At 38.7% G+C, this 27,355-nt stretch overlaps 1 protein-coding gene across 2 annotated transcripts in view; it reads left to right on the forward strand.

The window, feature by feature from the left end:
- Nucleotides 1–20,994, forward strand: part of LOC141554132 (uncharacterized) — a 31,935-nt gene extending 10,941 nt beyond the window's left edge. The window contains exons 1-5 of one of the 2 annotated variants that reach the window (XM_074285713.1): nucleotides 4,298–6,618; nucleotides 6,881–6,959; nucleotides 12,328–12,454; nucleotides 13,092–13,187; nucleotides 14,494–20,994. In XM_074285713.1, the coding sequence (XP_074141814.1) occupies nucleotides 6,927–6,959; nucleotides 12,328–12,454; nucleotides 13,092–13,187; nucleotides 14,494–16,040 (1,803 nt within the window). In that variant the 5' untranslated portion in view covers nucleotides 4,298–6,618; nucleotides 6,881–6,926 and the 3' untranslated portion in view covers nucleotides 16,041–20,994. Of the gene's footprint in view, nucleotides 1–4,297; nucleotides 6,619–6,880; nucleotides 6,960–12,327; nucleotides 12,455–13,091; nucleotides 13,188–14,493 lie in introns of those variants that run through there. The other variant, XM_074285712.1, reaches the window with a different exon arrangement.
- The last annotated feature ends 6,361 nt before the right edge of the window (nucleotides 20,995–27,355 follow it).

The following is a 27,355-nucleotide window of genomic DNA, read 5'->3' on the forward strand; positions in this document are numbered from 1 at the left end:
TCTTTCACTGGTTAATTTAGGTAAATGTCACTGACAATCTTTACTGCTATCTCAAACATACCCTGGAATCACATTTTAGTAATTACTTTGATTTAGATCAGGCCTCCTTTTAACATATTACCAGAAGTCTTCATTCTTGCAGATTGGAGAAGGATAAAGCCAGTAAGGCCAAAACATACTCCTCAGCCCAGTAATAAGTATGGTCTCTTTAACCTGTGTCAGGAGATATTTAATAAAGACACATCTCTATAGAAACATCTATAGGATCCTAGCCTGGGTGCACTCACTTGCTTTCTCTTTCCCTCTGCAATTTCCCCTCCCAATTTGTGTGTGTGTGTATGTGCATGTGCAATATATATGCAATTTCAAAAATAAAAAACTGCAACTTTAATATAAAAAGACACACTCAAAACAAATAAACCATACACTTATCCATTCTCCCCAGAGAAAATCTGACCTGTGAATGGAGGAGAGCTTGTCCACAGACAGAGTGCCTAAGTAAAATTGTTCTACTTGGATCCAATAGAATGGGGAAATTGTGATAAGAATCTAAAAGGAAACGTTTCCTATTCCATTGCTACCACTAATCATTATATGTGGAATTTAACAAGGAGGTAAACGGGCAATCTTTGAGCACGATAACCTTCACAGTGGCATACTGTCTGCCAAATGGATCAATAAATTGCCTTGTTTATGCTAAAGACCTGCACCAAAAAGGCAGTTCCCCTTTCAAAAGATTTGGGAAGTACAGAGCAGGTAGAAGCTACAGAATGGCACAGATTCCAAGAAACACAGCTGAGGCAAGGACAGTAACATGATTGATTAGAAGTTCGGGAACAAGGGCCCTCTCTTTTCGAGACCTAAGACATGCTCATTATTTGTGTCTAGGTGCAAGATAGTGGCCAGACGTTTTTGAAGGATAGCTTGTAAAGATACTAGATTTGTTTTCAGATTCCCCCAAAGCCAGCTAATTTCTTGAGGCTAGAATAGATCAGTGAGTAGCAGGAGAGCTACATTTCTAAATTTAAATACTATAATCCAGTTTAATTCTGTTTAAGTTTCAGAGACATAAAACTGTGACTTAGCACTTACAATACAAATAGAATAAATTGTAAATAGGATCAATAAGAAAATGATATATAGCATGGATTCAATCTTTTATCGCAACTTATTTTATTCAGTATCAAAGGATTTATACTGGAGAGAAACCTGAATATAACAACATATTATGCCTTAGAATTCATTCTGGAAAGATTTATTGCAAGTACAAGCCATATAGCAAGACTTTCTGTTAAAGCTCAGGTCTTATTAATATTAAAGAATTAGTCCTGAACATGACCTTTATGAATATGTTGAATGTAGAAGGATCTTCAAGATGAAGGCAAATCACATGAGTCATTCTTCATGAATATAAGAATATGGGAAGACTTTCCACCATAATTCAAATCTTATTTAACATCAAAGCATTTATATAAGAGGAAGATCTTATGAATATAATGAATATAGGGGAGCCTTATTTACACGTGTCACACTTAAGGACACAAATTAACATGAGAGAGAATTCATACAGGAAGGATTCCTCAGGAAAGAAAACTGGGGGAAGATCTTCCATTGTTGAGATAAAAATCTATGATCAACAGAAATTAAATGTGAAGGTTGTGAAATTGATTTATTTTTAGTAGATGTTTAATTTGTATACCTTTTTTATATACCTATATAGCCAGGGTCATGTAAAAATTTCTTAAGTGAAAAGAGGTGGCAAGAGGAAAAAATGTAAGCCCTGATATAGGGTACCCAAAGTAATCCAATGATACAAATGATATCCGAGGCTGATTGGTTTGATCCAAAGATGGAGGGTGGGCTATATTTGGCTTGATTCAGAGGGAGGGTTTCTATAACTCTTCCAATAATCTAGGTGAAAAGGAAAAAAAGTTGTCTGATATTCTCTTATGAGTCTTATGAAAAGCCCAGTTTTATTACCAGATTGACTCACATCCCCTGGAAAGTCTCAAGGTGGGCAAACCCTATGATCAGATTGACTTATTTCTCATGGTCAGCCAAATTAAGAGGTTGGGATTTTGTGATTGGATTAGAGTTTGTAGATATAGGAAAGTGAGATACTGGTAAATTTTACTCATAGGGCCTACACAATAAAATCTGAATTTGACTTAAAAATATTGATTAGATATAGTAATGGTGGCCTCAGAATCATATTTGGCTTCAGGGGAATAAGTAACCTAAAAATGTGGTGGCTATTACAGTTAAGAGGAGAATTACTCCGATGTTTCTTGTTTCTTTATACAGGTAGGACCCGTAGTAAATACAGTGGCCTACATGTAAAAATAGGCATATGAAAAATATCAAGGCCCGTTAGCATGGAGGCTGCAGATTAGTCAACCAAGGGGATTGCGGCAGATTTGGGCTACTGAGGAGAAGGCATTTAGGGTGTCAGAGGTGTAGTATCTGGCGAGAAATTGGCCTGTAAGGATTTGGATAACTAGGCAAATTCCAAGTCAAGATCCAAAATTCCAACAGGCAGAAATGTTGGAAGGTACAGGGAGATCAATGAACCAGTGGTTGATTAGTAGGTGTGTTTTACCTAGGTTGGTCATTAGTTTTTTTAGTTGAATTACAACAATGGTTTTTCATGCCATAGGTTATGGTTAGAGTCCATATTAAAATTATAATGGATTTTTCTTATTGTCTTTGTTATTGGTTTTTGGGTTTGTTGCCTTTGCTTCTAAGCCTTCTCCTGTGTATGGAGGCTTAAGTCTTGTAGCTAGTGGGGGTCTGGGTTGTGCAATTGTTGTAAGTTTAAATATTACATTTTTAGGTCTGATTGTTTAAATTATTTGGAGGGTATGCTAGTGATATTTGGTTATACTGCAGCCATGGCTACTGAGGAGTACCCAGAGAGTTGAGTGGGGAATTCGGTGGCTTTTAGTATGTTGTTGCTTACTTTGTTAAAAGAAGTGGTTTGGTATATGATTTCGGAAGAGGTTGAGTTGTTACAGCTGTAGTTGTTTGATTCCTTAGATGATTATTTTTGTGGGTCAGGATTGAAGTAGGGTATCTTTGTTGTATGGTTGTGGGGAGTGGGCTATAGTATTGTTAGGCTGAATCTTCTTTATGATTATTCTGGTTGTTTTGGAAGTTGTTCAAGACTTATAATTATATGATTAATAAGGTTAGAACTATAGAGATCATAAAGGATAAAAAGTATGTTTTAATAAGTCCTTTGTGGGTAGAAGTAGAGGTAGATGATACAGCGCTGTAAAAGTTGGCTAGGCCTTTGGGTCCTGGTTTTTTTTTTTTTTTTTTTTTTCAGCTTAGATCAATGAGTATGGTGGCTATGAATTGGCCTATTTGTAGATTTGCTAATGGGAAAATGTGTGTAAAGTACTGTAGTATATTTGAGAAGTTGTGTGTATGGATTAAGGATTTGTTTGGTATTTTGTTTGTTAAGAGATTAAGTTCTGTGTTAAGATTCCTAATATGGTTAAAATTAGGGCAGAGAGTTTTATAAGGGTGAGTATGGTTACAGGGATTATTGTGGTTGGAGGAATATTTGATGCTAGTAGGAATTCTGGGAAGATACTACCACAGGGCAAGTTGTCTGATAGGGTTAATAAGGTTTGGGTGATTTTTGTTTAGTAGGGATATAGGGAAGAATCGGGTTCTTTTAGAAGGGCAAAGTGGATCATTGTATACGGGACTGTTGTAAGGGTGGTAGCAATTAGGGTGATGAATAGGGCTCAGGTGTTTACCTGTGATGTGTTTATAGCTTCCATGATTGAATCTTTGGGGTAGAAGCCTGCTAAGAAAGATGTGCCTATAAGTGCAAGGCTGCCTAGGATGACTGCTGATGAGGTGATAGGGAGAAGTGTAAATAGACCTCCTATATTGTGTATATCCTGCTCAACCTTGAGGCTATGGATAATAGAGCTGGAGCATAGAAAGAGCTTATTATTTACTTTTTATTTTTTTAATGTAAAAATTTAAAAATAATTTTTATTATTTGTAAAAATAACATTTTACTTATTATTTACATTCTTATAAAAAACTTTTTGAAATATAAATTTTCTCATTTATATGACACGTTACACTGACTATGTTTTTAGAGTAAAAGATAGTGATTTTTTTTTTCCCAGTCATCAAATATGCCAGGATTACATTAGGAGAAGGTTGTAGTGGAATAAAAACCTTACATTAATCATTGTTTAAAACAAATGAAGGGAAGCAAAAGGGATTACTTCATTTCTAAGAATCACTTAACAGCAAAGAAATCACATGTTTTTGCCTTTTTTTTTTTTTTTTTTTTGGATAAATCTTTTAGCAAAGACCTCGGAATTCTTATGAAAAAACTTTTCCTGACTTAGAAAAACAATAAAGAAATAAATACATATTTAACATATAAATGATAAGTAAACGCTTGTATTTCATAATTTTCACTTATGTGATAGTCTATGAACTAAAAAAGCATGTCAGAAGTGTTTATAAAGACTGATAACATATTTTAATAATTTTGTTCATTTTATCAAAAATAAAAAACCATGGTAAAATTATGAGATTGTGACATAAAATAGTTAATATAATGCATTTTGTAAATCTGACTACATTTTATGTTGTGTGGAGCTATTTCCTCTTCAAGAAATAGGTAATATAATAGGCAATAAACCCTTGCCTCTTCTGTGTGTTGTAGAGTAATATTTCAGAAGAGTAAAGGAAGAAAATACCCCCCACTTTCTCTCCAGATTCTTCCTCTTCCCCTTTGCACAGGTGGTGGCTTATGTTTGTGGGACATTATTTACACTGAGTCCATAAGTGCATTAGATTAGTTGGGATTGGTTTTTATCTCTCTTTTATTTGTTTTGCCATAAAGAATGATTCTTTGAATAAAGGGAGAAGAATATATTTGGAAAGAAAAACACAATGAAAAACAGACACATCAGTGAGACTGAGAAATGCAGCTCAGAATTGTGTCATAAATGACACAAGCTCCCCGGGTGGCCCTCAGAAGAAGGCCCAGTCAGGAGGGGCCCCGTCCAAGTACAGCTTCAGATACTTGCTGTATGACCTTGGGCAAACCACTTGATCCTGTTTGCCTCAGCTTCCTCCTCTGTAAATGAGCTGAAGGAGATGGCAAACCATCTTTAACAAGAAAATCCCAAACAGGGTCACGAGATCTGGACCCGAGGGAACAACAAGAACCCTGCACCTAGTTTTCTAGTTCTCTTCTCCTTGCAGAAAATCTGGATGTCTCCTCCTGCCCTGGAGCTTGCACATATCACGGAAAAGCCTCAGCAATCCCGTCTGTCAGTTCTTTCAATAGAGAGAGATAACATGTGGGCAGGAGGGACCTAGTGTGGCCTCTGGAAGACCCAAATTCAAATCCAGCCGGAGGTGGTGCTGGCTGGGTGACCCTTGGGTAGAACAGGACAGGAACAGTGCCCTTCCCCGGGCCCGGAAGCCCCAGTGAGACAATTCCTGTAAAGGCCCAGTCCAGCACCCAAGACCTCAGGGGGTGCTCTCCCTCTCCTTCAGTCAGCGGCGCCCCAAAGCCCCGCCCTCTCCCGGCTCGGGCCTCCTCGGGCCTCTCCGGCTCCTGGGCTCAGAGAACAATTTAATGCCTTAGCTGCGCTTCCTCTCCTGCCCGGAAGTCCTCGGGCCCTGGATCCCAGACTGGGCCCCTCGGCTTCCCTTCCCTTCCCTTCCTCTCCCAAAGAGTTTTCCAAAAACAGAAAACTCGGGCTGTCCTTGGCTTTCCCGCGCTCAGCGGGCGCCCTTTGGCCCTCTCCCGCCCGCGTTGTGCCCACGCGCGTCCGGGTCCTCCGGCTCCCCCTCTCCCTCGTCCGGGAAAAGGAACAAGACCCGGGGCGCCCACAGACAACTGCGGGCTAACTTGCTCGGAGACACTGCTTCCCTTCGCGTCCGCATCCTCTTCGGGAAGCCTGTGGAGAGCTCGGGGGTTACTGCTTTTTGGGTGCTGGAGCAAACAGGCAGCTGCGTTTAGATTCGATTAGGAGGGGCCCATGCCTCCCCCCAGAGTCCCAAGATTAGCGACTTTCAAAGCATGTTGGTCCCCGGGGAGACCACGCTAGAGATAACGTGAGAAGCGGAGGGGGCGGGGCTCCAAACCAGGAAGAGGCAGGGCCGGACCACGTTCCAGGCAAGCGCAGAAAACGCCCAAGCCTCCCGACTACGTTTCCCAGAAGACACTGTACACCTGAGAGCATTTTTAAAAGAGGATGAGCGTTCCCCTTACGTCACCTCCGCCATGGCTCTTTTTTAACCTTTCTCATGTTTGTTGTTGATCATTTCCTCTTCTTTCTCCTGACGGATCTGGGACGGGGCGAGCGGGATCCGAAGTGGGATCAGGTCCCGTAGGAGGCCGACTGCGGGGGCGCGGCGGGGTCCGAGCACCGGGAGCTATTGCGAAGCACCCGCTAGGAGCTAAAGAAACCCTGTCCGAGACTACTGAGGGCTGGAGGCCGCGCATGGGCAAAGGGGTTGGTCCTGAGGGGCGGAGTCTGCAGCCGGCACCTCACTCTGAGCCGCGTCCCCGAGGCCCCTCCCTGACTGCTCCTTATCTCCTGATCTCAATTCTTCTAGCCTGGTGTGAGTTTGGTCCCTGGGCCCGATGTCCCGTGGGCTTCTTTCCTCCTCCTGGGCACCCCCTCCCCCCAGGGAGCCTTTGCTGCTGCCGCGGAACCCGCAGGACTCTCTGCCTGGTCTCCTGCTTTGTCCCGAGGAAGGCGTCGGCTTGAAGCCAGTGTCCCCTCCGGAGAAGTGTCCTAGTGGCCCTGCTCCCCTCCCCCCCGCGCCCCAGGGTCCCCTCAGTGTCAAGGGAGGTTTCTCACGGGCCTCTTTTCCTCCCCAGAATCTCCGCCTCTCGTGGCCTCTGCTGTGCCCCCAGGAAGGAGACAATGGCCCCCGGAATCACTGCCAGGCCCGGCCAGGTGAGTGACCACTGCTGCAGGATCCCGAGAGATCACGTGCCGAGCACCCCCTGACCCCAACTCTCCGGGGTTCCCGGGGTTCTTGGCGGCCCACGGCAGCTTTTGTGAGCGTGAGTTCTTTCCCCCGAAGCCGGGCTTCCTGTGGTCCCCGAGTTCCGCGCCTCGATTCCGTTTCTGCTTCCTTAACTGTTGCCTTTGATTGGGCTGCGTTCCTTCTCTGTCGTTGGTTCTGCTGGTGTTCTCCATCCTTTGTTTTTGTCTCCATAAAGAATTCTTGGAGTTTGATTGGGACGGTCCTGAATCAGCGAGTTTTGGGTTTGGACTGTTTTGTCATTTTGTTATGTTGGCTTTTTCACCGTGAGCAGTTCCCCTTTCTCCCGGTGTTTAGTGTTGGGGGAGGGGGGGTTAGGGTTAGGGACGTGATTCCTGCGTGAGTTTGGCCCAGAGGCCCCCAGATATAACCCTCTCTGCAGGGCTCCCAATGAATTCCTTTTTCTTTCTTTCTGCCGGATTTTGTTAGTTGGTATAGAGAAATGCTGATGATCATAAGGATTTGTTTTATCCTGAAACTTTGATAAAGTTCTTCATTATTTTGACTGGTTCTAATTTTTAGGATTCTCCTAAATCTCCATATCACCAAGTGTGATAGTTTTGTTTCCTTGTGCCCTTGTCTTATTTCAGCAGACAGGATTTCTAAGTGTGGAATTAAAGTCTTGATAATGGCGACCCCTGCTTCCTCCTGATCTTATGGGGAAGGGTTCCAGTTTACCCCCATCACTGGTAATGCCTGCCCTTTTTTTTTTTTTTTTTTTTTTTTTTTGATAGACGTTACTTACCATTTTAGAAAAAAAGTTCTTTTATCCTTGTGTATTCTAGTGTCTTTACCAGCTAGGGGAGTTTCATTTGTTGCCCTGAAGCGAATTTAACTTGAGTTCCTGTATTTAAGCCCTGAATGAGTCCAAGCGGAATACACATCTCTCCCCCAGCTCTGCTAATTTTACTTTGCGCCATTAGCCGGACTCTCAGTGTGCACTTGAAGGAAGAACCCACCATAAGACAGGCACCAAGCAGAGTTGGGACCCCTGGAGAAGAGCAGCCAGCTCCTAGTCTAGAAACTCCCAAGGAAAAAGAATGGGCTTTTGCCATCCTACTTTTAAATAGTGTCTCCCTCTACCTCCCCCCTTTTTTCCTTCATTGCTCCTCCCCTATGATTACCTTTTAGGTGGGGGTTGCCCTCTATTTCTCCCATGAGACCTTCCCCCATTCTTCCTTATTTCTGGAACTATAAATATCCAAGCTTCTGTCTGGATCGGGAGCTTCTTTGTACTTGGTCCAGGAGTTCCACGTGCACGTTCATTTCCCTTGTAATCTCTTAATTTGTTGTAATTTATGTCTTCTGGTTTTTGTTACTGACAGTCAAATATGCTTGTAATTTTCCTAGTGATAAATCAGTGCTGCGTTACTGGTATCAATACAGCCTGGTTGTAATGGATGGTCTTTGTGGTATATATTACTGCAATCTCCTATTAAAATTTCCTTTAAAATTTTTGCCTTAATCATCTTGTTTACCTTAATTATCTTGTTGCTTTCTTTTTCTAGTTTTATTCTCTGTTATTTTGTTATCAAAATTATATTTATGTTTATATGTTATAATAAACTTGATTGGAGCCTTTACCCTTTTTTTTTTCATATATTATTGCAATTAATTGTTCTTTAGAAGTTTGGCAGAATTCACTTGAAAATCCATCTCCTCAGCTAGCTCACTTATGAACTGTTCAATTTGCCTTTTTAAAAGAGATACAATTATTTAAGTATTTTATTTCTTTATTTGTTGATCTGGATAATTTATAGTTTTTGTAAAAATTCTTAAATTTTATTTAGATTGTCAGTTGTATTGTCATATTGTAGCACAAAATAGCTTCTAACAATGGCTTTGTTGGTGATACTTTGTCCCTTCTCATTCCAGCTCTTGAATTTTTTTATTAATTTATTGGCTTTTATTTTTTACTTTAAATCTCCCCATTTTTCAGGATTTCTGTTTGTTTTCAATTTGGGGACTTGTAATTCATTCTTCTAATTTTTATTAGTTAAGACATTCACTGAAATACTGTAAATGTTTAGAAGAAAAATTTTTGATAATTAAATGTCAGACCCTTCTTTCCTTCCTTTCTCTTTCTCCATCTTGATTTCACATTTTTGAAGTCTTTCAGACTTTACTCAGAATATAAGAAATTTTAGGGATTCGCTCCAGTTGACTCAGAGATCCTTCAATCATTTTGTTGGGATCTGATTACAAAAAAAATTTGAATCTGGTATTTATTTATAACAAAATGAAGAGGAAAACCAAGCAGTTTGGCTATTTTATAAGTTATAATTAGTAACATTTTAAAAAATTGCCTACAAGGAGAAAGATGGATAAAGGATACCTTTTTGAGCTCTTCCAGGAATCCTTTTTGGGCTTGAAACCAATTCATATTTCTCTTTACATGTAGGTATTTTGTCAGTCCTCGGGGTTCTCTGTTTTAATCTTTCCTGTGGTTTAGTGGCTTTCTGTGGTTAGGGCTTGACTTTTTAAAATTGAACTTTGCTCCTGGGCTACAGAGGGCACTGTCCCAAGTCCCTTATGTTGAGGCCAAGGGTGGCCTGCTGCCCAGGGCCATGAGCCCTGATTTCTATTTTGTTAAGGAGATCAATAGCCTCTGAGTGGCTTGCCCCGACATTGCCTATAATAGGCATGCAGAGTGAAACAGCTTTCCTGCAATCCTAAATTATCTTGACCTGGAAATTGGTTTCATCCCAACCCAACTTCAGGTGGGTAATACCACCCGAAGGCATGATTTTAAATTGTTTGGAGGGGAATTTGGGAGAGTTCAGGCAAGTATCTGACTTTTCTCTGCCATCTTGAATCTCTCCCAAAGCTCTTTTTGCAGTGGCAGAGAATTGGAAGTTGCAGAACATTTACAAATTACTTGGGTCTAACCTTTTCTTTTGATCCTTAGAATCATTTGGTAAAGTAGGTCAGGGAAAACCACCCTCATTTTACAGGACTTTCTACAGGACACAAAAGAAATTTCCTAATTTCTGGTTTTCTTCCATTAGCTCATGTTAAAACAATTCAGTAAAAGTTGTTCAGTTAAATCTTCCTCACACATAGCTCAGCAAACAAGACACATCAGGAAGAAAAAAGTGCTCATGTTCCATAACTGGATTTTTCTGTAAATTTGAAGAATAGATCAAAATGTGTGGGGTAAACATTTCAAAGTGTCCTGATGTACAGTGACGGTGAAGGAATACTTTTAGACCACACATTATTTTCCAGGAAGAGAAGATTAAAAAAGAATGTTTTTTTTCATCTAATAGGAAACTTGCTGGAACTCTTGTCTTCCCAGAAATCAACCGGAGTCAGGATCACTAAATGTCTTTTTTCTTGATCTTTTATGGTGAAGGTCAGAGGATTAAATCTAGCAATCTCCCCACACACCTTCTTTCCTCAAAAGCCAGAAGAGACTGACTCAGCATCCGAGTCTCAATTTCCTCTCCCTCCTCCTACTCCTCCCACACACTTCACTTCCTTCTCTTTTTCCCACCAGTCAAGTCAGCACAGCACAGCTGGGGAGGGTCAACCTTCAAACAAGTTAATAGGGAACTGTCCAATTGGCATTTAGTCTAAAGTGCTTCATTATCCAAGTGCATTGCTCAGTTCTAGAGCCCTTTACAGAAACTAAAGGTGATAGTGTTTTGCTTTAAAAAAAAAAAAAAAAAAAAGTTTGTAGCAAATGTTGATAACCAAAATGACATCTACTTATAAGTTCAAGGTAGTCTAGAAGAGAAAAATGTTCTGGTACCTTCATTTGTAGCTTTCTTCCTGGTCTCCCACCTCAGCATTTTATCAGTAGTTCTGCCCAATCTCTTCTACTAAAGAATAGTGACCTTGCCTATGTGTGTAAAATTGAGAGGAGCACATAGGAAGAAGAGAGGGTGGGGAATGCCCTCTGCACCTCCAGGACATTTTTGGCCGGAGGATAGGCTGAGAGAGGTACTGCACTAGTACCAGGCATACTTAATAAATGCTTTTTTCCAGCTCAAGGGGCAAAGTTTTATTATAATGCATGGGCAAAATTCCTAATGCACTCAAAATTAATAAGGGGAAAGATGGGACCTTTTCAGAATAAGGTAAACTAACTATGCTAATTGTGTGCATCAGTAAATCAACTTTTGTCCATGACCATTCTGCTTATACAAGATGGCCTCTGTGCTTCACCTCAGGATTGTATAAGGTAACAGTGAGCATCAGTACAGGATAGCTGTGGCTGTACAAGAGAATTCTACAGTCAGCTTGTTCCTTACTGGAGCCCACTTAGATTCTGGGTTGCTACCAGGGACAAGGTCTTTTGCTGGAGTTCATCCTTTTCATCCTCTCCCTTCCCAGTAAGACTCAGATGTTTGAGGGGAGAGAGGCAACAAATCTAGAAGTCTGGGGTAGAAAGGGGCAACAATGAGAAATCATACATCTGGATATCTGGGCGGGGGGGATGACTCTGGAGGAAGAAAGATCTAACAGTGGGGGAGAAAGGAAAAAGGGACAGAAATAGTAATCAAATTTTGCAGGGGATATGACTATTAAGGGGAGAAAGGACAAAAAGGCTAGAATTTGAAGGAGGAGAGGGATGGAGTATTATAGCTGTTTGAAAGAAAAAAATCTATTTTTTTACTATCTATATAGTAAATATAGTATATTATTTAATAATATAATATTATTGTAATATATTATGTGTAATGTAATAATAAATAATAAAATAAATATATAAAAATGAAATAACTATAGTAAATCTATATTTTTTCTATCTATATAGTAAAACTATATAAACTATAATATTAACATAGGAGATGAAAGTCCCTTATTCTCCTCTTTGGTTCCAGAAGCATTGAAAGTAGAAAAGGGCCCTAAGTGCACATTTGAAATTGTCATTGGATCTGTTAACATCAGTAAACACTAATTCAGCATCCATGTGAAAGACACTATGCTAAGTGCTGAGGATACAAAGAAAGGCTTCTACCTTCAAGGAGGGAATTTTTTTTTGTTTTTGCTGAGGCATTTGGGGTTAAGTGACCTGCCCGGGGTCACAGCTAGGAAGTGTTAAGTGTCTGAGACCAGATTTGAACTCAGGTCCTCCTGACTTCAGGGCTGGTGTTCTATCCACTGTACTAACTAGCTGCCCCAAAGAGGGAATTCTTAAAGTGCCAGCTATAGATACATCAGGTACTGTATTGGCTTACAGATAAATAAATGAAAGTCTCTATTAGGAGTTTCCATTTGAACTTCATAACAGCTTTATAGAGATAAGCACAAATATTTTTGTTATTTCAGAAATCAGTGACATTCCAGGATGTGTTTGTGGAATTCACCCGGGAGGAGTGGGAACATTTGGACTCAACTCAGAAGGAATTATACAGGGAGGTGATGCTGGAGAACTATAGGAACTTGGTCTTTTTGGGTAAGAACACTTACTCCTTTACAATCTTGAAGTATAGGTAGATAGATACATATACATACATATTATGCAGATTTTCAAGATTTTAAGTTATTCTTTAATGTACAAAAATAAAGTGCTAATCCTTTTCTAGCCAAGAGACGGGTACTTGCGCTGTTTCCAAGAAAAGGATCTTTGTTTCATAAATATGGAAACTGATTTTTCATTATCCTTGGGCATGTATCTTGTCCTCTGTGTTACTTTAAATTGAATATTAAGTCCTATTTTGTAACCAATTCTCCTATAATATAGAATGTCCTTCAGTGATCCCAAGTCCTATCCTTGGAGTCATCCTAATCTCCCCCCCCCTCTCCCCAAAGGGTGCTTTTAAAAAAAATATCATTTTTCTCTCTGCCCCTCCTGGTACTTAAAAATAAATCCTAATGTACTCTCCAACCAGCCCATTGAGGCCTTCTTGATTGAAGAAAAAAATCTCACACAAAATTAGCTAACATAGACAGTGCCCTTGGTAGTATAAAACACATTCTGCACCCTTGTTTCCCCACCTTTCTACTAAGAGTTGTTTTAGAGTTCATTTATCTGTTCCATGATGAAGTTCTGAGATGATTATCCCTAGCACTTTTTGCTTTTCAATGAACAGGATTTGCAGTTTCCAAACCAGATGTGATCTACCAATTGGAAAGAAAGAATGCATCTTGGATGCCGGAGCCAAATATTCTAAGAAGCAGCTGCCCAGGTGACTACATAATACCTAAGGAGATGGGTCATTAGCAAAATACTGCCTTATTGGCCATTTTAGATTGAAGCTCTTGTAAAATATAGAAAAAGAGTTATGATTTAAAAACTTAATATAATTGTTTATGTGTGCCTTTACTCACATGTACCTTCACTTTCAAAGTATGTTGTTGCCTTAGTACAAGAATCATATCTCCTCTTCTATTCATTGAAGATGATCAAGTAAGCATTCCCTTGCCTCACTTCCATCACTTTATTTCCCCTTTTAATATTTTCTTCTGTGTTGTTTTTATGATAATATTGCTTTGCTGTTCTTTGTTTTTAAAATATTTAATTGTAACCTAATTTCCCTTCTTTCAGATTTCCATTTTATGCCAACATCTTTTTTTCGATTCTTTGAAATTATGTCCATAAAGGCACAATATAATCCTGTCATTGGACCTTTTGGCTTTCCACATTTTGCTATTTCACAGAAAGCTGTGGTGAATGTTTTTGGAGATATCTTTCTTTGCTTTCAAGAACTGTTAGATGAACCATTTTCAGATTTCAAGAACCCTTAGGTGAAAACACATGAACAGATATTTTAGCTCTAGCTTAAATTGCTTGGATGCTTTACAGAAAAATGGTAAAAGTAGCTTCCTAAGTATCTTTCAACCATAACTTCCAAAATTTGTTATTTTAAAGTATCTTTGCTAATATACTTGCTGTTTGGTGAGACCTAAGTTGTTTTTGGTTTTAATTCTTTGATTATCAGAGTTTGAGTAATTTGTTAGGTTATTTCTTTTCTGAAAAATAACTGTCTTAATCATTCACCCTTTTGGAATTGGATCTTACTTTTACAAATTTGAATTCCTTACAATATAGATATGTTGGATTTATAGTTTATGGCAGTGATTGTACAATATGACCTTTTTTTGTCATATTTCTTTATTCTATTTAGTTTGTTTCTGTCTTTAATCCTTATGCTAAATTCATCGATTCTCTATTTTTCTTATGTTCAGTTTTCACTTCAGATAATGACATGTGTAAGTTCTCAAATTCATCTGTCATTTTCTGAATGCCACCCAAATGTTAAGAATTTATAGCAGAGTAAGGGCTGATTCATCTTTCCAAATATTTCATCCCAGGTCACCTCATTCACATGTTAACTTTGAGTCACTATGCCTTCGCCTAAGATAAACTGGGATTCTTAGTGAGAGACCAGTGAGACTGGCCTCCCAAGCAGGAAGAGAATAGTCCTAAAACTTGGGACCCTTGGGAAAGAGGGGCAAAGGCAACGTTAACCAGCTCTTTATTCTTCCTTTCAGAGAGGAAAGAATTTCCTGAAGAGAAACCTTATGAATGTATTGTCTGTGGGAAGGCCTTCGGGATTAAGACACAACTTACTGTGCATCAGAGAATTCACACTAGGATGATTCTTCATGAATGTAGTGAATGTGGGAAGACCTTCTTTCGGAACTCAGATTATATTAAACATCGAAGAATTCATACTGGAGAGAAACCATATGAATGTAGTATATGTGGGAAGGCCTTCAGTAGCAAGTCATATCTTATGGTGCATCAGAAAATTCATACTGCAGAGACACTTTGTGAATGTAGGGAGTGTGGGGAGGCTTTCCATGAAAAGTCAGCATTTATTCGACATCAAAGAATTCACACTGAAGAGAAATCTTATGAATGTAATGAATGTGGAAAAACTTGCAGGAAAAAATCCCAGCTTCTTGTACACCAGAACATTCACACTGGAGTGAGACCTTATGAATGTGGTGAATGTGGGAAAGCCTTCAGGACAAAGACATATTTTAATGAGCATCAGAGAATTCATAGGGGAGAGAAACCTTATGCATGTAATGAATGTGGCAAGCACTTCAGGAGTAGAGCACAACTTAATTTGCATCAGAGAATTCATACTGGAGAGAAACCTTATGGATGTAAGGATTGTGGGAAGGCTTTCCTGCGCAACTCAGATTTTATCAAACATCAAAGAATTCATACTGGAGAGAAACCTTATGACTGTAGTATGTGTGGGAAGGCCTTCAGGATTAAGACACAACTTACTCTACACGAGAGGATTCATACTGGAGAGATTCTTGTTGAATGTAAGGAGTGTGGCAAGGTCTTCCAACGGAATTCAGATTATATTAAACATCAGAGAATTCATACTGGCGAGAAACCTTATGAATGTAGGGAATGTGGGATGGCCTTTAGACTTAAAACACAGCTTTCTGTGCATCACAGTACTCATACTGGAGAGAGACCTTTTAAATGTAGTACTTGTGGGAAGGCCTTCAATAGCAAGTCAACTCTGACCATGCACCAGAGAATTCATACTGGAGAGAAACCTCATGAATGTAAAGAGTGTGGGAAGGCTTTTCACTGCAACTCAACACTTATTCGCCATCAAGTAATTCACACAGAAGAGAAGCCTTATGAATGTGAGGTGTGTGGGAAGGCTTTCAGGCTTAAGGCACAGCTTTCTATGCATTATATTAGTCATACTGGAGAGAAACCTTATGAATGTAATATATGTGGGAAGGCCTTCAGTAGCAAGTCATATCTTATTGTGCACCAGAAGATTCATACTGCAGAGACATCTTATGAATGTAAGGAGTGTGGGAAGACTTTCCACTACAATGCAGCACTTATTCGCCATCAAGGAATTCACTCGGATGAGAAGCCTTACAAATGTGGGGAATGTGGGAAGGCTTTCAGGCTTAGGACACAGCTTTCTATGCATTATATTATTCATACTGGAGAGAAACCTTATAGATGTAGTATATGTGGGAAGGCCTTCAATAGGAAGTCAACTCTTACTGCGCATCTGAAAATTCATACTGGGAGAGACACCTCGTGAATGGAAGAAGTGTGTGGCCTGACTTTCCACTACATCTTAGCACTCATTTGTCAAAGAATTCACACTGAAGAGAACTGTATGTAGTGAATGTGGGAAGGCCTTCAAGAGGAATCAACTCTTAATATGCATCAGAGAATTCATACTGGGGGAAAGCCTTATGAATGTAGTCAATGTGGGGTGGCTTTTAGGCTTAAGACAGATTTCTGTGCATCACAGTATTCACACTTCAAAGAAATCTTATAAATATTGTAAATATGGGAAGGCCCTCAGAAAGAAGTCCCATTGTAGAGTTCACCAGAAAATTAATGCTGGAGAGATTCTTTATGAATGTAAGGAGTGTGGGAGAGCTTACTTCTACAACTTATGATACATCAAAGAAGTCATATTAGAGGGAAACCTCCAAAATATAAAACCCTTTACACTGAGGACATTACTTTATATCAATTACAATTCATACTGGAGAGATTCCTCAGAAATTCCCAAGCTATAGAATATTTATTAAAATATCACGCTGCCTGTCGATACATGGGTCAATGGCTAGCCTCCATTTATACCAAAGACTAGAAGCAAAAGTATACTTCTTTTGTAATATTCTTCCCTAAAACGTAATGTTCTCTGGGAGTAGGTTTCTTGCGTGGACTTCTGGAGGCGGCAGCATCAGTTTCAGTTCAATATAATCACCCCAAATGCAGCCAAGAGTTAAAGTCCAATTCCTTTATTGTTTCCTTCAAAATGTTATCTCCTTCACTTAGGCTTGGCTAGTTTTCTGGAGGCCTTCCGGATCTTGGTTTCAGTGTTCTCCACGGGACACCACTTCTGTCTTCCTTTGTTCTGCCTGACTGCCTTCTCCAGCTTGTGAGTCTCCTAGAGTGAATCCTGGCTTCTGAATCTCCTGGAGTGAATCCTGGTTGAGGCTCATAGCTTATTTATATATGCTCTCTTAAAGGTGTGAATCTTGTAGAACTAAAGTACTAAGTACATAATCATTGTCTCTATCAATTCCAGTGACTTAATACCTTGTTTCAAGTTCTGGTCCAAAACATCTTGTAGGGTTAAATGAATCATACTGAACCATGCTAAATTAAATAACTATTGTCTCTATCAATTCCTCTGACTTAGTAACTTGTAAGAATCCTAACACTCTTTTACATTTTGAGAAATACAGAACAGGGTAGGTGACATCTTGGAATTAAAAATAACATGAGGCATGGGGAACAATAGGATTGATTGGAAAGTTAGAAATGGGAACTAGCAATAACCCCATCTCCATCCTCTCTGAACTGGCACTCTCAGGAGTGCATATTTTTCAAGCCCTGGTGCAAGATAGTGGTACAGACATAAAGAAAACCATATATCCTTCAAATGCAGCTAGGTCATTTAATTCCTTGAGGTAAGAATAGCTTAGCCGGAGAGCTATATTCCTAAATTTAACCTATTATGAGACCCTCGGATTTTGAATTAAGTTTGGAGAGAGACAACCATGACTTTGGTACTTGTAGGATTAAAGCAATAATTTGCAAATGGGATAAATAAGAAAATGATGCAGGATCAATTCAGTCTTCTCAATTTCCTTCTTATCAGAGGGAGAAATCTTATAGTTCACCTGTCTATAAGCTAATCCTATGAGATCTTTAATGATCATTATCAATAGTAGAATACATCAACACAGATCTTTCCGTGAAAGTGCAAAATAGTCTTAAAAGAATAACAATAATAGAATAAGAATAATAAGAATAACAACACTAATTATATTAAAAAAAAGGGAAATGAGGATTATCTAAACAATTATATCGAATCATATGTAAAGCCATAGATTGAATGTAAAAGGGAGATGTATTTACATGTCTTACGGCAATTAAGAGAACTAAGGAAACATGATATAAGAAAAGCCAAATTAATAGAGTAATGATTGATATTAACTAATGGTAAATCTTCACTTATCCCAGTAATCTGCTCTTTTTAAAAATTGTTTATTTTCTTAAAAGTTCCAAACTCTTTCCTTTCTTCGTCCCCAGCTTGCACTAGAGAAGGCCATTACACTTATACACCTATACATTTTTTCCTCTGGATGTAGAGCATCTTCTTTTGTAGATCCTTTTTGTAGATCCTTGGTAATTGGTTTTTATATAATACTCAGAAAATTTTTTAATTCAAACATTGTTATTATGTCCATTTTCTTGGTTCTCATTTCATTCTTTATTTTATGAAGGCCTTCCATATTTTTCTAAAACTAAACTAATCATTTCTTAAATTATTGTAGCATTTCATCATAGTAACTCATTTTCAATGTCCATTTTATTAGCTCATTTCCTCTTGGATCCCAGATGTCTCATATAGCTGTCTGGTTCTGTAGAAATAGCTTATCTTGGACATTCTGGAAAAAGTCTCCTTCTCACAATAGTTCCAAAAAGGGCTTCTCTTCAACACAGCTTCTCTGATTCACTATCACTTGTAGATTCTTAGACTGTCCTGTTAAAATATTTTACAAAACAAATTTCAAAAAACTTTGCTAAGCCTTCCTAATTTTTACTTCTCCCATAACTTCTCAAATCTTGTAGTTGTGATAACATTAAGTTAAAAATCCACAGTTCATTGACATTTCAGAGAATTTCAATTCTTAATTACCTTCTTCCTATTTTTTTTCTTAATTCTGCAACTATGTAAAGATTGCCATCAAGAGGCTGAACAATCTTTTAAAAATATGAGGATCTGATTTGAAAAATCTTTCTGGTTATAGATTTGGTATGAAAGGAAAAAGTAGGAATATGATTATAATAGCATTGATACTGGTATCACAGGGTCACATGATTCAACACATGTATGCTTGGATAAAGCATCCTTAGTTCCACTTGTTTCAAATAATAATTTTATGAGCAGTCTAAGTATTGTGACAGGGCCAGTCTCAGAATTAACAGGTGGGGAGAGTCGTGTGGAAAACCTTATCCTTCTCAAAGTCTATTTTCCCATCTTCCCCAAACCATTGTCTCAGAGCCAAAACATCTATTGGCCAAGATATCTCATTCCCATTGAACTATACACATTTGATGTCAGACAATCATACCTGAAATCAATGAATAATATCAGATTATATTTCCAACAAAATTTTACCATACCTAACAAGTTTCAAATACAGTTGTTGATACAATCCTATAGGTTGGAATTAATTAGCCTAGGAAATAATATTTATCAGGTCTTTAAAAAAAAAAAATCGATATTGTAGCATTCTACCATATCCCATTCTCAAATACAGCCTAAATTTATCTTGTGCCTTTTTAAAGCAGAAGTAAATCAAGAGTGGAGTCTATTAAGACTTAAGTTGGTAAAACATCAAATTTCATTACAAAGTATTCCAAGTATAAATAAGTGCAACCAGAAGTCATATAAAAGATCGACACTATAAACACTTTCAAAAAAAAATTAATTAAAAGAATTTTAAATTAAAAGAGTGCAGGATGCAGGAGAGCCACCAAGAGGATGATCAAAGATGGAATGTCCCATTTCCAGTCCTAACCAGCCCTTAGATACCTTGGTATGATTATATCATTACAGCATACTATGTATGTGTGAACTAGAGAACCATTATATCACCATACTAAGAACTAAGTATGTATACTAGAACCATCTCATCAGTTCCACTGAATTAACACATTGTTGTAAGTATCCTTGTTTCAAGTATACTTCTCCCAAGTTCTGGCCCTCTACAAGTATTTGTAATAAGAATATTTATTTCTAAGTAAACCAATACACAAATTATTTCTTAGGGCTAGTATTTAGACTTTCCTGACCTTTTTGAAGAAATTTGGAGGGCATACACAAGGAAAATTTTACAGGGTCTTTCTCCCACTCCACTTTTCTAAAAATTAAGCAATTAGGGGCGGCTAGGTGGCGCAGTGGATAGAGCACCAGCCCTGAATTCAGGAGGACCCAAATTCAAATCTGGTCTCAGACACTTAACACTTCCTAGCTGTGTGACCGTGGGCAAGTCACTTAACCCTAGCCTCAGGGGGGAAAAATATATTCAATTAAAATTAAAAATTAAAATTATTAAATTAAAATTTTAATATAGCAAAAGCCTAATACCTTAATTTAAGAAGTGATAATATTCAAATCAAAAGGAATTAAAATCTCTAATGATATATGACTTCCAAATCTTAACCAATCAGCTGTTCCTATTCAGTTTTAACTGTTTCTTCTTGACCCATATATAGGTTTCTGAGAAGACAATATCATCTGTTACTCTACATAAACTTTTCTCTTTTCCATGAATTAAGAAAGAATATTTAAAATATGAGCTTCAGTCTTTTTTTTCCCTTCACTTTGGAATGTCAGTCTTTAATCAGCAAAATAACCTCAACTATAAAACCATAAAGTTGAATTATTTTCCATCTAACTTTTCAATTGTGGTTTCAATTTTCAAAAAACAAATTCTAAATGTTGATCCAAAACTTAGTACGATATTTTAGCATTTATAAGAGTATTCAATACCACAATTCGGAGATTCGTAATAGAAAGTTTACATTTTATCCATACTTTCTAATTAGTTTGTGATGTAATTAATTTCTGTGATTCTCTTGCTTATCAGTCTTTCCTTGCCTTCCCAAAAGCTTCGTCAAAGTTCAGGAATGTAAAGAAAGGCTTATTTTGAAGCCTTAAAAAAGATAACTGATTAGATCACAAGACAAAGACGTTTTTATTTTCCTTCTGAGTTCCTTATTCACAATATTACAAAAGCAAACAATAAAATGTCACAAGCACAAACAGGCACAGTTCTAAATACATAGATACAAACAGATGTTGTAAAAGATGTTATACATGACTACCTGCCATCTAGGGGAGGGGGTGGGGGGAAAGCGGGGAAAAGTTGGAAGAGAAGGTTTTGCAAGGGTGAATACTTTCAATTATGCATATACCTTGTAAATAAAAAGATATAATAAAGGAAAAAAATGTTGTAAAAGATGACCACAATATTTCTTTACATGAGGCTGTTTCTGATAATCTTATCTGCTCTGCTCAGAAGTCTTTCACTGGTTAATTTAGGTAAATGTCACTGACAATCTTTACTGCTATCTCAAACATACCCTGGAATCACATTTTAGTAATTACTTTGATTTAGATCAGGCCTCCTTTTAACATATTACCAGAAGTCTTCATTCTTGCAGATTGGAGAAGGATAAAGCCAGTAAGGCCAAAACATACTCCTCAGCCCAGTAATAAGTATGGTCTCTTTAACCTGTGTCAGGAGATATTTAATAAAGACACATCTCTATAGAAACATCTATAGGATCCTAGCCTGGGTGCACTCACTTGCTTTCTCTTTCCCTCTGCAATTTCCCCTCCCAATTTGTGTGTGTGTGTATGTGCATGTGCAATATATATGCAATTTCAAAAATAAAAAACTGCAACTTTAATATAAAAAGACACACTCAAAACAAATAAACCATACACTTATCCATTCTCCCCAGAGAAAATCTGACCTGTGAATGGAGGAGAGCTTGTCCACAGACAGAGTGCCTAAGTAAAATTGTTCTACTTGGATCCAATAGAATGGGGAAATTGTGATAAGAATCTAAAAGGAAACGTTTCCTATTCCATTGCTACCACTAATCATTATATGTGGAATTTAACAAGGAGGTAAACGGGCAATCTTTGAGCACGATAACCTTCACAGTGGCATACTGTCTGCCAAATGGATCAATAAATTGCCTTGTTTATGCTAAAGACCTGCACCAAAAAGGCAGTTCCCCTTTCAAAAGATTTGGGAAGTACAGAGCAGGTAGAAGCTACAGAATGGCACAGATTCCAAGAAACACAGCTGAGGCAAGGACAGTAACATGATTGATTAGAAGTTCGGGAACAAGGGCCGTCTCTTTTCGAGACCTAAGACATGCTCATTATTTGTGTCTAGGTGCAAGATAGTGGCCAGACGTTTTTGAAGGATAGCTTGTAAAGATACTAGATTTGTTTTCAGATTCCCCCAAAGCCAGCTAATTTCTTGAGGCTAGAATAGATCAGTGAGTAGCAGGAGAGCTACATTTCTAAATTTAAATACTATAATCCAGTTTAATTCTGTTTAAGTTTCAGAGACATAAAACTGTGACTTAGCACTTACAATACAAATAGAATAAATTGTAAATAGGATCAATAAGAAAATGATATATAGCATGGATTCAATCTTTTATCGCAACTTATTTTATTCAGTATCAAAGGATTTATACTGGAGAGAAACCTGAATATAACAACATATTATGCCTTAGAATTCATTCTGGAAAGATTTATTGCAAGTACAAGCCATATAGCAAGACTTTCTGTTAAAGCTCAGGTCTTATTAATATTAAAGAATTAGTCCTGAACATGACCTTTATGAATATGTTGAATGTAGAAGGATCTTCAAGATGAAGGCAAATCACATGAGTCATTCTTCATGAATATAAGAATATGGGAAGACTTTCCACCATAATTCAAATCTTATTTAACATCAAAGCATTTATATAAGAGGAAGATCTTATGAATATAATGAATATAGGGGAGCCTTATTTACACGTGTCACACTTAAGGACACAAATTAACATGAGAGAGAATTCATACAGGAAGGATTCCTCAGGAAAGAAAACTGGGGGAAGATCTTCCATTGTTGAGATAAAAATCTATGATCAACAGAAATTGAATGTGAAGGTTGTGAAATTGATTTATTTTTAGTAGATGTTTAATTTGTATACCTTTTTTATATACCTATATAGCCAGGGTCATGTAAAATTTTCTTAAGTGAAAAGAGGTGGCAAGAGGAAAAAATGTAAGCCCTGATATAGGGTACCCAAAGTAATCCAATGATACAAATGATATCCGAGGCTGATTGGTTTGATCCAAAGATGAAGGGTGGGCTATATTTGGCTTGATTCAGAGGGAGGGTTTCTATAACTCTTCCAATAATCTAGGTGAAAAGGAAAAAAAGTTGTCTGATATTCTCTTATGAGTCTTATGAAAAGCCCAGTTTTATTACCAGATTGACTCACATCCCCTGGAAAGTCTCAAGGTGGGCAAACCCTATGATCAGATTGACTTATTTCTCATGGTCAGCCAAATTAAGAGGTTGGGATTTTGTGATTGGATTAGAGTTTGTAGATATAGGAAAGTGAGATACTGGTAAATTTTACTCATAGGGCCTACACAATAAAATCTGAATTTGATTTACAAATATTGATTAAATATACTGATTAGGTGCAATTCTCACTCATGGGATATCAGTTTTCAAATTTTATAATAGACAACTGAAGTTATAGGTTTCAGGGAGCTCAACCTCAAGAAGGGGCCAACTGATAAAGTTAAGTTCATCAGTACATAATAAATTGACTATCTCGTTAAAACAAAGTAAAGTAGGGTATCAATTTTCAATTTTTCATTTCTTCCTTTGATCTCTGGAGACCTGTTTCCAGTGAATCACTATGTATAAACCAAATTGACCTAATTAGGATTGGTCATCATCCACTGGAATTATAAAGAGTAATAGCAATAATTATAGAGTTTGACAATTATACAGGGCCAACCAGATTTTGGAAATCTTATCAATTTACTTATATCCATCTTTATTATAGATCCATCTATCTATTAATCTATCATCTATCTGCCCACCGATTTTTCTTTCTTTGAAAGAAAATCAAGCAAGAAATAGTTGATTTAAAATCTCATTTATAATCCCCACCATTTTCTACTACTTAGACATACTGGGTTTTTTTTTGTTGTTGTTGTTAAATTCAGAACTTTAAAAAAAGATTTCTGAAAATTGAGCCTCTCATTTCAATTGTTTATATCTCAACTAACACATTCATGTTAGCACATATCATGTGTGGCCCTAGTGAGCCAGTTAAGCTCTCTGAGCCTCAGTTTACTCTTCTGTAAAATAAAGGGGTAGAACTAGAAGTTCTCTAAAGTCCCTTCCAGCTCTAACCTTCCTTTCATGAAATCGTTATTCTAAATAGTGTTAGCTATTTAATCAGGAAGCTTTTGCTTTCGTCCATCATCTCAGATCAGAAATTCAGAGGGCAGCTTGCCATTATTAGGTTTTCATTCGGCTTCCTGACTGCTACAATAACGGTCCATAGGCAAGTCTATCTTAGGAAGTGGAAGAGAAACACTTGGGCAGAAAAACTCTAGTTCTGACCCCTCAACTCTTTTGGATTCCCCTGTTCAAATATCTAAAGGGATGATGTGTGGTAAAGTTCAGGGATACCCATGTTAGGGAAAGGGAAGCCCTTGTCATTCCCACAGGCAGTTTTTCTTGAAAGTATTTCCTCTTCCATTTCATCCAGTGAGAATGACGATTGATTGCACTCATTGAATGCATGTAGGATAGAAGTGGATCGAACAGTAGAATAGTTGAGGTAAATACCAAAATAAGTCTTTAGAAAAACCTGAATATCCCTGTTATAGCTGAGCACAATTTTCTAGAAAGAAAGGTACTTGGGTCACTTTGTAATGTTTTTTAAAGTCTACTTTATAGAGATATTTTACAATTTTTGTGTGATTTTACTAGAAGTATTTATATGAAAACATGACGCTAATCTGTGGCGATGAGTGAAAGTGAAGAAGTAGGAATGCTTGAAGCATTTTAAGACACAATGGCTGGAGGGGAGGCTAGATCAGGAAACAAATGGATAAAAAGAACTACAGAATATCTTCTCCCCTTATCTATAGCACTTATAATTATCATTTCCTGAGTCTGAACTATAGCACTTACAACTAATATTTCCTAAGTCTGAGCAGACAGTGAGGCAATTCTGTCGCCTCCATGATCAGTGGAGACAAATAGCTTTGAGGCTGAATGTGCCTCCCTGTTCAAGCAACTAGTTGTGGGGAGGAGCTGACCAAGTCCTGAAACAAAGTAAGTTCTGCAGCTGTAAGCCCAGGTACAAACTGCTTTGCATTTCTCAACCCACAGCCTGGCCGGCTGGCCAAAGCACTCATCAGTGGGCTTGTCCTGCCCTGGCCAGAGCCCTACAGTGGGGCCTGTCCTGCTCTGGCCAGAGCCCTACAGTGGGGCCTGTCCTGCTCTGGCCAGAGCCCTACAGTGGGGCCTGTCCTGCTCTGGCCAGAGCCCTACAGTGGGGCCTGTCCTGCCCTGGGCCAGATAAACCCCAGCCTGGAGGTGCTGTCAGTGGCTCAGCCCCTCTGCCCCCTCCTGCTGCTCAGGCTCCCAGTTAAGGAGGGAGAATGAACATGTTTTCATCTTAAAGATTCAGAATATATTTGTGGGCTTTTAAAATAATCTCATTTATTAAAACAGATAGTCATGTCAGTCTGGCTGTATTTGTCCAACTCAGCAGAGTGAAAGCTGGTCACTTTGGGATTTTCTTTTTCATCACAGACACCAAAGGACAGGTTGTAATGACGCAGTCTCCAGCCTCCCTGTCTGCTTCTTCAGACAAAATGAAGAGATACAATAGACACCAGGAGTGGTAAACATGAAATAGTCGGGAGAGCATATGATTTGCAAGGAAAGCGATTTTAACAATTAATGATGAAAAAGACAGGTTCCTAGTGGAACTCAGAATTAACCAGGAGAGAACACCCCATGAGGTTGGAGTATGCCCTTAGCTGGTGGGAGGAGCTCAGCACCCTAAAAGAGTTAGCCATGAGAAGAAAGAATAGAGACAAGGCAGGATTGGAGGGGAGGGAAAGTAGGCAGAGTTCTGTGGATTCAGAAAAGACCGTATGAGCCATGGAGAGATCTATACAGGAAGTTTAATCTCAGAGACTTGATGTAACTCGGACTTCTGACAGACACAGCAAGGTTGAGCTCAGGACCTCCTCAATTAGGCTGGGTGATGAGAGCAGCTCTGAACAGAGAACTGCTTGGGGGGGGGGAACATGTGGAAATGGATCTCAGGCTCAACTGCTCTGCTTCCTGATGCTATGGATTCCAGGTTAGGCAAAAAGAGCCGAGAAAGTCCTGACCCAAAATGGGGAACCAGGTAGTGCAGAAGGGAGAGGGCTGGGCTTGAGTCAGAAAAACCTGTGTTCAAACCCATGATTTGATGATAGCCATGTGTCCTGGAGCAAGTCTTTTAACCTGTTTGCCTCTGTTTCCTCAACTCTAAAATGGGGACAGGAATAGTACCTACTTTCTAGGGTTGCTGAGAGAAATAAGATCACATCTGTAAAGTGCTCAGTATGGCATCTAATGGTTTAATGCTCACCATCGTCACAGAGATTTCTCCTGTTGTTATAAAAATGTTAATATTTTTCAGTTTATTGTACTTTTATAATTTCAAATGACTAAGGGGCCATGGGCTGATCCAGTCTCCAGCCTCCCTGCTGACTGCCTTCTCCTGGTTGCATTCTAGCTTGTCTAGATTCTTCCTAAAATATGGTACCCAGGACTCTAGACAGTTTGACCAAAGCAAGCTTGAGCACATGTAGCTTGATTAGGGCAGACTTACCCTTTGTTTGCTTTGTCATTTTTGTCCAGCCCTCAGTGGAATAAAAAGGTCTTCCCAAGGTGAATGTTCCCCTCCACAACATGAAACACAGCCCAACCATTTCTGACCATCCTGGGCAGCTTGTGAGGACTTGGCTCACACAATTCCAAATCCTTTTCTCCCCAAATTGGCACTCTCTCTCCACTGACCTTTTCTGTCTTTTATCATCTTTGTGATTGAGAGGGTTGTGAAGTGAGCATCATTCAGGTGTACAATTAATATCCCAGTGACTTGAGAGAAAGCAGCCTGTGTTAAGGAGACATCTTAGTGCACAGGAAAGAATGCTCTATAAGGAGGCAGAGGACCTGGGTTCAGACTCTCCAACTTTGACTAGCCATTCATCTCCTTCAGACCTCACTCTTATGGACTTAGTGATTCAGATTCTCTGACTTCCAACATCTCACTTCAGAATCTCTGAGCCTGTGGAAGGCCCCATGAGCTCACCTCAGGTCCAGCTGCTTCCCTTCTGAAACTGAGGCTAGATAATACTCTGATTCTGGTCCTTTGGGGAACATGGGAAAGGAGACACACCACTAACATTGCAAATGCCTTCCTTTTCTGACTGGGAGCATTTGGGGAGGAATGTTTCATGCCAGGAAGTCCAGAGGAAAAGACGTTTTTGCAGGTGGAAACTCAGGCTGCTCCTCCCCACACCCCAAAGCCCTTGTTTTGCATGTTACTTCCCAGACAGCTGCTGAAAGCCCCTATTAGTATGGCCTGTTGTACCCCTGGGCAGGGCAAGCATTTGACAGGGCACAGTATACAGATGGGGTCCCCAGTTAATAAACTCCTCTACCTCCTCTTGCTATCTAGTTTTCAGGTGAAGAAGTAAATACAAAGAAG

Source organism: Sminthopsis crassicaudata, chromosome 2, assembly GCF_048593235.1.
Source record: "Sminthopsis crassicaudata isolate SCR6 chromosome 2, ASM4859323v1, whole genome shotgun sequence".
NCBI lineage: Eukaryota > Metazoa > Chordata > Mammalia > Dasyuromorphia > Dasyuridae > Sminthopsis > Sminthopsis crassicaudata.